Raw genomic sequence first — 11,965 nt, forward strand, 5'->3', positions numbered from 1 at the left:
GTTATCCAGAAGTTTCACAGTCATAAAACTGTTAGGCACTTCTAAGATGTGGTGCTAAGAAGAAACTCAGTGAGAGAAATCTCTGTAGGTTGATGCAGATTGTGGAAAAAACACCACACAAGACATCTAAAAAGCTAACCTGGAGTAATCTGGAGTGGTGGTTTCAGCCTGTACCATATGGTGCACACTTAACCAAGGTCCCTGGGTGAAGGCCAAGGAGGACACCACTATTGAAAGAAAGGCACAAAAAGGCAAGACTAATGTTTACAAAAACCTTCATAGATAAGCCACAGTCTTTCTGGGATAATCTCCTATATACAAATGAAATCAAAGTAGAGCTCTTGGGGAAAGCAGCTCTTCAGTTTATTTATAGGCAACGAAATGAAGCCCATAAGGATAAGAACACCCTACCTACTGTAAAACATGGTGGAAGTTCTATCGTGCTGTCTGCTGCTTTGCTGCCTCTGGTACTGGAGACATTGAATGTATCAAAGGAATGATGAAATCAGAAGATTACCAGGGCATTTTAGGGAGAAATGTGTTACCCAGTGGAAGGAAATTAGGTTTGAGGCAACGGTCTGGGGTCTCTCAGCAGGACAAAAGAATGGTTGCAAAGGAAAATACGGACTGTTAAATTGGCCAGCAATGAGTCCAGACCTATATCCAATTAAAAACTTTTGGAGAGAGCTGAAATCTGCCATTGCAAAAAGGACTACTGTAAACATAAAATAGGTTGAAAGCATAGCAATGACAGAGTGATAGAAACTACCAGCAGACAGGTGCAAGAAGCTTCTAGATGGCTACAAGAAACGTTTAGAGGCTGTCATTGTTGCCAATGGTTCTGCAACCAAATATTAGTGAAGAGTGCCAATAATTGTTTCTTGGTTACATTTTGTGTGTGTATTTTTCACTATTATGCAAGTTTTACCTATTTTGTTTTCTTTTGTTCAGTAACCTTGGACATTTTATTAAAATGTTTTGATTATACAATATTGGTTCATTTACATTTATTTCTTAAGATATTTTAAATTCTGTACTTAAAATTCAGGGGTGCCAATAACTTCAACCAAGACTGTGACTTATACTTGTTGGAATTTCTCTTAACAGCTGAAAAATAAACTAAAAATAAACAGTTCAATATGGATTATGATTGAGTAACATTTATATTTATTTTAAAATATTCAGTAGCTAAGAAGTCTTTTCAGTCTTTGATGCTACTATAATGTGCTATATTTCACATTTGTAGTGACTATGAAAATAATGGATATTATATATTGATTTGAATAACACTCCAGTAGCAATATATGCTTCAGGGTAATGAGTGACATTTAAAAAAACAAAAAAAAAACATGTGGAACAACATGCTTCAGACTTCAGACTGTGGTTGGGGAGCTCATGGGAGGCTCACTTACTTCTCCAGGTCTGAGTTGTGACTGACATCAAGGCTGCTAGTAAACACAACTCAGGAACTCTGCTCAGCTCTTGAGGAGTCCTAACATTTATTTTTTAACAAACTGTAGGTCATACTGAACATTCACTGTTTGCTGCTAACCTGATGTCCAGATTACCTGTTTACCTGATCTCTCTCCATCCAGCACACTCGCCACACATATATCTCACTGAATTCTTTTGTAGAAGCTGTGATTATACTCAACCATTTTCTGACAGTATTTACCTTACCTTTGTTTTGTGCTGTATTGTGATAACTGAAACTAAAGTGTGCGCAAACAACCGATATGACATCTTTTTTGTGTACCAGCTCTTTCGTCTGCATTTCTCCAGCATTTCAGTCATTTTGTCTATCTGGCTGGACACATGGGGTTAACTACGTTGCTGAAAACCGCTGAGTGGAACAATGCCGACTCAACTTATGAAATTAACACACACAGAAAACTCTGACTGCTTGTGTATCCAGATCCGCAGAGTTGGATTCTTTGCTGTACTTAAGGGTAGGTGACAGCATATAAAGTATGAAGGAATTAATTTATTGAATATTGACATGACTAAAATTAGGTTGGTTAGAGAGTCATAATGTCACTTGTGGTTACTTTTAATTAATGGCCCAGCCCTACTCTGTATAGTGTTTTTAATTTGTCTCTTGGTTGTTGTGGCATGGGATGGGATTCCATGCATGTCCATTGTATGGAGGTGGATGCAGAAATCTTAGAGAGAGCTATCTGAAAACCTGGACAAATAAAACCACCCCTTCTCCTTTAATAGTGGACAATGTCCTTGTCTAACTACTGTTTAAGTGCCTTTGAGCAAGAAACAGAGCTGTGATTGTAGAACACAGCTCTGTATTGGGTAGCTTCAAAGTTTGAATGTGTGTAACTGTGTGAGAGTAAAGCCGGGTTTTGCTGAAATTCAGTTTTTAAATGGAAAGTATAGCCTATTACTGAGAGACAGACATGTCATAATGATAATAATGATGATAATCATGATAACATGAGCTGAGACACAGAAAGAAAAGAGCAGAATAAGGCCAAAAAGGGATAAGGGGATTACAGTAGTCTGACTGTGGTTGGCTGTTTGTGTGTTTGTGTGCTGGTGAGAGGGAGGGAGGGAGGGAGGGAAAGGTTGGGACACTCCAATTTAGTTAATTTGGTGTCTTGTCTAAAAGAAGCCAGTCTGAAACACAGTGAATCACTGAGTCTGCATAGCCTGACTCAAAACCACCTGCTCTGTCTGTCTGTTTCGTTTTGCTGATGTGACAGTGGGTACAAGTTAGTGGTAAGACACACAGGTTCTCCATATCCACTATTCAATTAAAGTTCGACAGAATCTGTCCCAGTGTGAGTTCTTACATAGTTGAGATCAAAAATGATGAAAATTACAGGACTCTGTTCTGGTAGAGTAAAAAAGCATCTGACTCAGTGGGAGGGAAAGGAGTTAAAGCTTTTACCATGCAATTTGGAATACAAGTAAATATATATAACTCAAAATAATTCTAGAAAACAACAGGCGAGTCGATGTCACATCAGTTGTCATGAATGTTTTTGAAAACACATCATAAATTTTGGTGGAAAACTTGATCCTCTGCAATTTTCAAAAGATTGGTTTCTGACTTTAACTTGTCTTATTTGTTTTGTCTTATCAAAATGTATTTGAGATTTAAGATTTTTTGATTGACAGACAAGAGAGGGATCTGGTGAGAATGGCTTTCTGTAACTGAAGAAGCATTAAAGAAGGCATGTTACTGTGCTGCTGTCTCTTCCTCAGGGTCCAGAACAGGATAACTGTTCTATTCCAGCTTTTGTAAAGTATTCGAGTGTCCCAGTAAAGGCCTTGTTAGATCCATGCAATTTTGGGCTGTCTGAAAGGAAAGTTGACACTTTTGAGAGAAATTGTCCTTAATCCAAAAACATTGTCCTATATGTCAAAATATTGCCAAATAAGTGCTAAAATATTATTCAATACTGTTAAAAGCATTTTCTTCGCAAATTTAGTGTTTTTATCAAATGTTTTGTTCATGTCAAAGTGGAAGAGCTCTTAATAATTATTTTCGTCTTAAACATTGAACTGAATCAAAAATGCAATTTGTGTCCACTAGATTAAAGAATGCCCCACTGTCTTGGTTCCACAAACAAAAATATCAGATTTTAGTCACAGCTTGAGGGTTAACAAATGTAAGTACACACAGAAACAACAATAGAGAACTTCATGACTTCTGGAAACTGAACAACCTGCCACTGTCTCGTGCTCCATCTACTGGTCAAATCAGGAGAGCACAGGGCTTTCCTGCATAAAGCATTGGGATAGCAGTTTTATATACACACTCACTCAGAACCATACATGCAGTAAATCAATCCTCCATGCCCACCTCACTTTTTCTGCCTTTGTTGTCTTCTGTTCACTTTCCCTTTCTGCCCACCTGCTCATTTCCCATCTACATTCAGGTCCATTAAGTTTTAATCTGTGATAGATAGTCGTCACTGCTTTTGAAGGTTCACTAATCTAACCACTCGTCTCTTCTTGCAGTCACAGACGAGGATACAGTCAAGAGGTACTATGCCAAGTTTGAGGAGAAGTTCTTCCAGACATGTGAAAAAGAACTGGCCAAGATCAACACCTTCTACTCTGGTAATGACTACAACTAATACCACTGCTCTATATACAGACATATACACTCACTGAGCACTTTATTAGGAACACCTGTACACTTGCTTATTCATGCAATTATCCAATCATGTGGCAGCAGTGCAAAAAATCATGCAGATACAGGTGAGGACCTTTGGTTTATGTTGACATCAAATATTAGAATACAAAAATCTAATCTTTGTGACTTTAACTGTGGCAGGATTGTTGGTGTTGAAAATTTCTGGAACTGCTAATCTCTTGGGATTTTCACGCACAACAATCTCTTGAGTTTACTCAGAATGGTTCCAGAACAAAAAACGTCCAGTGAGCGGCAGTTCTGTGGACATAAATGCCTTGTTGATGAGAGAGATCAGAGGAAAATGGTCAGACTGATTGGAGCTGACAGAAAGGCTGTGGTTAAGTCAGATAACCATTCTTTACAACCTTGGTTAGCAGAAAAGCATCTCAGAATGCACAACATGTCCAACCTTGAGGCGGATGGGCTACAACAGCAGAAGACAACATTGGGTTCCACTCCTGTCAGCCAAGAACAGAAATCTGAAGCTGCAGTGGACACAGGCTCACCAAACTGGACAACTGAAAACTGGAAAAAACGTAGTCTGGTCTGAAGAATCTGGATTTCTGCTGAGGCACGCAGATGTTAGGGTCAGATTTAATGCCAACAGCATGAATCCATGGACCCAACCTGCATTGTGTCAACAGTCCAGGCTGGTGGTGTGGGGAAAGTTTGTCACACTTTGGGCCCCTTAATACCAACCAATCATGGTTTGAATGCCCAAGCCTCTCTGAGTATTGTTGCTTACCCTATGCATTCCATTATGGCCACAATTTACCCATCTTCTACTGGCTACTTTCCAGCATGATAATGCGTTATGTCACAAAGCAAAATGTATCTCAAACTGGTTTCAACAACATGACAAATGAGTTCAGTGTACTTCAGCTGCTTCTCCAGTCAGCAGGTTTGAATCCAATAAAACACTTTGGGATGTGGTAGAACAGGAGATTGGCAGCATGAATGTGCAGCTGACAATTCTGCAGAAATTATGTATACCATGATGTCAACATGGACCCGAATCTCAAAGGAATGTTTGCAACATCTTGTGGTATCCAGACCACAAAGAACTCTCAGGCTGATTTGAGATCAAAGGGTGGCCCTACCCACTAATAGTATGGTGTTCCTAATAAAGTGCTCGGTGAGCGTACTTGAGAGCTACAAACTGTGTTTTGCAGAGAACTCTAGTGGCCAAATGGTTACAGCGCATGCCACATAACCACAAAATCCTTGGTTCAAATCTAACCATGTATCTTTGTTGCATGTCATACCCTTTCTTTCTCTCCCCCATGTTTCCTGTCCACCTTGTCACTAATCACTGTCTATTAAAGGCAAAAAATACCAAAAACTAATATATAAAAAAAGAAGAGAAACTAAGTTTTGTGGCTATTATCCTTTCTATCTTTAAAATCAATTTCCTCTGTTTCCGGCTCTTCCTTCAGAAAAGCTTGCTGAGGCTCAGCGACGATTCGCCACGCTGCAAAATGAGCTGCAGTCCTCGTTGGATGCCCAGAGAGAGAGCTCGGCTAACGGGCGGGGCCTGAGGAGGAGGAAGACGGTGTTTGCCCTGTCGCAGCAGGAACGATGTAAACACAGAAACATAAAGGACCTGCAGCTGGCCTTCTCCGAGTTCTACCTCAGCCTCATACTGCTGCAGAACTATCAGGTGGATATTCACACAACCATCTTAATATGCACCCAAAGAAACTCAAGGGACAAATTGTCCCAGCTTGACTCAATTTTCCAGTTTCCCCAGGGAGACCATTTATTTATTGTTTATTATATTTTATCAGTTTATTTGACAGGGACAGTGTTCACTGAGGGGAAAAAAAAGAACTCTAAATGAGCCAGAGTTAGCAAAGAACGCAAATGTCCCTTGCCAGGGACAACATATGTTGTCCCTGACACACTAAAAATAGAATAAAACAACATGTCTTATTGTTCATATATACAACTTGATAATCATTAAACATTAAATTATTTTTGCAGTGCAGACAGGTTGACACGCACAACTGTTTGAAAATATAAAAATATAAACTTGACTATTCATAATTATGTTTAGAGATGCACCAGTTTTGGAATTTTAGGGCCGATAACATTTGGTAATTATCTTTTTCTTGAGGCTAATGCAGATGGTGTGTTACCATCTTGTATTCACAAAAAGTTTGGATTTTAAAGTGAGATTAAAGTGAGATAAAACTGCACTAGTCAGGGTCCAGAACAGGATAACTGTTCTATTCCAGCTTTTGTAAAGTATTCGAGTGTTCCAGTAAAGGCCTTGTTAGATCCATGCAATTTTGGGCTGTCTGAAAGGAAAGTTGACACTTTTGAGAGAAATTGTCCTTAATCCAAAAACATTGTCCTATATGTCAAAATATTGCCAAATAAGTGCTAAAATATTATTCAATACTGTTAAAAGCATTTTCCTGGCAAATTTTGTGTTTTTATCAAAGTTTTGTTCATGTCAAAGTGGAAGAGCTCTTAATAATTATTTTCGTCTTAAACATTGAACTGAATCAAAAATGCAATTTGTGTCCACTAGATTAAAGAATGCCCCACTGTCTTGGTTCCACAAACAAAAATATCAGATTTTAGTCACAGCTTGAGGGTTAACAAATGTAAGTACACACAGAAACAACAATAGAGAACTTCATGACTTCTGGAAACTGAACAACCTGCCACTGTCTCGTGCTCCATCTACTGGTCAAATCAGGAGAGCACAGGGCTTTCCTGCATAAAGCATTGGGATAGCAGTTTTATATACACACTCACTCAGTACCATACATGCAGTAAATCAATCCTCCATGCCCACCTCCCTTTTTCTGCCTTTGTTGATCCATAGTTTGTATACAAAATATTATATATGATATGAAAGGTGTTACTTGTAGTGACAAACCCACAGAGAATTATCATCAAGTTTTACAGTTCTTCTCCCCTCTACTGAACTAAACCCCTTTTTAAATTGAACTATTTATTAATGGATTAATATTTCATTTGTAAATTGTTTGTGTAATTCCTCTTTTCATTGCCCATTAAAATATCAAATAATGAATTACTTTGTAATTTAGTCAATTTATTTAAAGATTAATGAATTAAGTTTGAAAAAAATAAAATAATGGATATTTTAATTGTACAATTAGTTATTTATTAATGAAATGGTTTATTACCATTTCCATGACTTTGTGGTCCTCCATAATAATACTGCAATGTTGCTCTGCATCTGCTGGATGTGCAAATAAACAACTGTTTGCTAACATGTTCACTGCAACAATTTTATAATACATCAGATGATTCCAGCTTGTTTCCAGCATGCAGAGCTCTTTTTCCTACTTAGTTCATTTGTAGTTTCACATCTTTCATCTAGTGTGTTCAATCAGCTGGTTTTGACAGCTTTGATTAGATAAACACCTTCTCTCTCCCTCCCTCTGTGTCTCTGTAGAACCTGAACTTCACAGGTTTCAGGAAGATCCTAAAGAAGCATGATAAGATTTTGGAGACGTCAAGGGGGGCTGACTGGAGGGTGGCCCATGTTGAAGTGGCTCCATTTTACACATGCAAGAAAATCACACAGCTCATCTCTGAGACTGAGGTACACACACCCATGTATAGATATACAGTACATTTGTAAAATATTTAGACCCCTTCAGTTTTTTCACATTTTGTTATATTGCAACCTTATGCTAAATTCAAAAAAAATGTATTTATTCACCCATCAATCTAGACTTAATACCCAATATGAAAAAAGCAACAACAAAATATTAGAATTTTTTGCAAATTTACTAAAAAGGAAACACTGAAATATCACATTGACATCAGTATTTGGACCTTTTACTATGTCACTTGAAATTTATTTGAGGTGCCTCCCATTTCTCTTGATCATCTTTGAGATATTTCTATACCTTGATTGGCGCACTTCTTCCATTGAAGAATTATGGAGAATTATGGATTTACCACAGGTGGACTCCAATCAAGATGTAGAAACATGTCAAAAGATGATCAAGAGAAAAGGCACACACTTGTCTATACAATTGGGTGCATAAGTATTTGGTGGACTCTGTACACCACCACAATGAATTTGAAATGAAACAATCACGATGTGATTGAAGTGTAAACTTTCAGCTTTAACAAGGGATTTAACAAAAATACTGCGTTAACTGTTTAGGAATGAGAGAGCCATTTTTAGACATAGTTCCTCATTTTAATAGGCTCAAAAGTAATTGAACAAACCAACAAAAATATACAGCTCTGGAAAAAATTAAGAGACCACTACAAAATTATCAGTTTCTCTGATTTTACTATTTATAGGTATGTGTTTGAGTAAAATTTTTGTTTTATTTTATAATCTACTGACAACATTTCTCCCAAATTCCAAATAGAAATATTTTCCTTTAGAGCATTTATTTACAGAAAATGACAAATGGTCAAAATAACAAAAGAGCAGTGTTTTCAGACCTCAAATAATGCAAAGAAAACAAGTTCATATTCATTTTTAAACAACATAATACTAATGTTTTAACTAAGGAAGAGTTCAGTAATCAATATTTGGTGGAATAACCCTGATTTTCAATCACAGCTTTCATGCATCTTGGCATGCTCTCCACCAGTCTTTCACATTGCTGTTGGGTGACTTTATGCCACTCCTGGCGCAAAAATTCAAGCAGCTCAGCTTTGTTTGATGGCTTGTGACCATCCATCTTCCTCTTGATTATATTCCAGAGGTTTTCAATGGGGTTCAGGTGGGCTGGCCATGACAGGGTCTTGATCTCCTTGTCCTTCATCCACACCTTGATTGACCTAGCTGTGTGGCATGGAACATTGTCCTGCTGGAAAAACCAATCCTCAGAGTTAAGGAACATTGTCAGAGCAGAAGGAAGCTATTTTTTTTCCAGGATAACCTTGAATGTGGCTTGATTCATGCGTCCTTTGCAAAGACGCATCTGCCCGGTTCCAGCCTTGCTGAAGCACCTCCAGATCATCACCGATCCTCCACCAAATTTCACAGTGGGTGTGAGACACTGTGGCTTTTAGGCCTCTCCACGTCTCCGTCTAACTATTAGACGACCAGGTGTTGGGCAAAGCTGAAAATTGGACTCATCAGAGAAGATGACCTTACTCCAGTCCTCTATGGTCTAATCCTTATGGTATTTTGCAAACCTCAGCCTTGCTCTTCTTTGCTTCTCATTGATGAAGGGCTTTTTTTCTAGCTTTACATGACTTGAGCCCTGCCCCTAGGAGCCTTTGTGAATCATTCTGCCATTTGCATTTCTTTTTGTATGTCACTTGATGTCATCCCACGGTTGCTGATTGACATTTGAATGAGTTGATGGTCATCCCGGTCAGTGGAGTCATTTTCGCCCTCTGACGGTCTGTAGCTTTGTTGTCCCCAAGGTCTGCTGCTTGACCTTGTTCTGATGAACTGCCGTCTTAGAAATTTTAAGGATGAAAGCAACCAGACGCTCATTGTATCCCTCTGCCAGTAAAGTCAGAATTTAACCCTTCTTTTCCTCACTCAAAACAGTTCTTTTGGCATGGTCAATATTTATTTTTGGTTCCAATTACTTTTGAGGTACTACTAGCAGTGTTTTTGCCATCCAGCCGGTCCTATTGCAAGAGGATAATGACCACAGCAGTGGTTTTTATACTTTTCCTGGTTAAATAAGATTTGGTTCAGGTGATCACCTGATCAGTACCTCATTAAGTAGAATGAGGTGTTTGTGGGTCTTTCTGCCTTGAGTTTTGTTTACAGTAAGTGAAAAGCATGCTCAAATGGGCTGAGTTCAGGTGACTGACATGGCCATTGAAGAATATTCAATTTCTTTGCCTTGAGAAGCTCTTTGGTTGCTTTCGCAGTATGTTTTGAGTCATTATCAGTCTGTACTGTAAAGCAACGTCCTATCAGTTTTGCAGACTTTCACTGAATTTGAGCAGATAGTATAGCCCTATAAACTTCAGAATTCATCCTGCAACTTCTATTTGCACACACAAAGTCAATAAACACCAGTGACCCAGTTCCATTGGCAGTCATACGTGCCCATGCCATAACACTGCTTCCAGTGGTTTGCACCATGTGGGAAACCCTCTGTATTTACATTCATGGCGGCGTCTCTTGACTGTAGACTTTGACAATGATACGCCTACCTCATCAAAAGTGTTCTGGACCTGACTGGATGTTGTGAAGTTTTTTTTTTCACCAAGAAAAGAATTCTGCGATTATCCGCTTTAGTTGTCTTCCATGGTCTTCTAGGCCTTTAGGTGTTGCTGATATCGCCAGTGCATTCCTTCTTCTTAAGAATGTACCATGTTGTTGATTTGTCCACTTTTGTTTGTTTTGTTTTCTAAGCTTAATGATGGCATCCTTCACTTGCATGAACACCTTTATAGACCACATATAAAGTTCCCATGAACAGCTGCCAAATACAAATTCAACACTTGAAATCAACTCCAGACCTTTTACCTGCTTAATTTGTAATGGAGTAACGAGGGAACAGGCCACACTTGACCATGGAACTGAAACTGTCAGTCAATCGTCCAATTACTTTTGAGCCTCTGAAAATGACGGACTATGTATTAAAATGGCTGTAATTCCTAAATGGTTAATGCAATATTTTTGTTAAAACCCTTGAATTAAGGCTTAAAGTCTACACTTCAATCATAATCTTGATTTGTTCATTTCAAATCCATTGTGGTGGTGTACAGAGGCAAAATTACGCAAATTGTGTCACTGTCCAAATACTTATGGACCCTAACTGTATAAGTTCTCACAGCTGATAATGCATATCAGAGCAAAAACCATGTTTGGGCACCCTTCTAGCTTCAAAGTCTCAGAACTTCATTAACTCATTAGACCTTATTTGACTCGTTAGGACTTGTAAGAGAAGAATTGTCATTTTATCAGCACAGGAATTGTTAGCTGATGACAATTCCAGTGCTGATAAAGTCTCTGACTCTTCAAAGCTTGTGCTAAAACTCATCAAACACAGGCTCCTCTAAGCAACTGAGTGAGAATATGAATATGCTAACTGTTACTGCAAAGCAGAGGGGGCTATAAAACAATATCAAAGTGCTTCCAGCTTGAAATTTCCAATGAAATTTCATTAAGAAATTGTAGTTTAGGGGAACTGTGGAAATCAAGACAAGATCTAGAAGACCAAGAAAACTTCCAGTTAAAACTGCTGGTCTGCTGGGCAGAAAGGTAAAACCAAACCCCCATATGACTGCAGAGGAGTTGCACGAAGGTTCAGCTGACACAGGAGTGGTAGTGTACTATTCACTGTGCATAACAGATACACAAACGTGGTCTACATGTTACCTGCCACCTCATCACAAAAGTCAACGTCTGAAGTCTGCAAAACAACATCTGGATAAGCCAGAGTCATTTTGGAAACAAGTGCTGTGGGCAGATGAAGTAAAAACTGAGCTCACTGACCACAATCACCAAAGGTGTGTTTGGAGAAAAAAAGGAGCAGCATACGATGAAAAGAGCACCTTTGCCAACTGTTAAGCATGGGCCACGCACCATCAATGAAAACCTTGGGTAGTGCTCAAAGAATATCTCAGAACTTGAAGTGATCTGCAGGAAGAGTGGGTAAAAAATCTTCAATAAAGATCAGAAATACTCTTAGTGGCTACAAAAAGTGTTTGTAGGCTATGAAATCTGCTAAAGGTGACGTTACGAAGTGCTGACTGAATAGGGTGTCCAAACTTTTTTCAATTTTTTAAGTTCATGAAAAAAAGTAATGGTGCATTAACATTATGAAGAATGAAGAATGTATAATGTCTGTTTGCTGCAGGGGTTTTATTTACTTCTTTAAATTT

At 38.5% G+C, this 11,965-nt stretch overlaps 1 protein-coding gene across 2 annotated transcripts in view; it reads left to right on the forward strand.

The window, feature by feature from the left end:
- Positions 1–11,965, forward strand: part of LOC120798844 (xenotropic and polytropic retrovirus receptor 1 homolog) — a 49,584-nt gene that overhangs the window by 26,778 nt on the left and 10,841 nt on the right. For both annotated transcript variants that reach the window (XM_040143583.1, XM_040143582.1), the window contains exons 3-5: positions 3,979–4,080; positions 5,593–5,816; positions 7,590–7,739. In XM_040143583.1, the coding sequence (XP_039999517.1) occupies positions 3,979–4,080; positions 5,593–5,816; positions 7,590–7,739 (476 nt within the window). The remainder of the gene's footprint in view (positions 1–3,978; positions 4,081–5,592; positions 5,817–7,589; positions 7,740–11,965) is intronic.

This window comes from Xiphias gladius, chromosome 14 (genome assembly GCF_016859285.1).
Source record: "Xiphias gladius isolate SHS-SW01 ecotype Sanya breed wild chromosome 14, ASM1685928v1, whole genome shotgun sequence".
Taxonomy (NCBI): Eukaryota; Metazoa; Chordata; class Actinopteri; order Istiophoriformes; family Xiphiidae; genus Xiphias; species Xiphias gladius.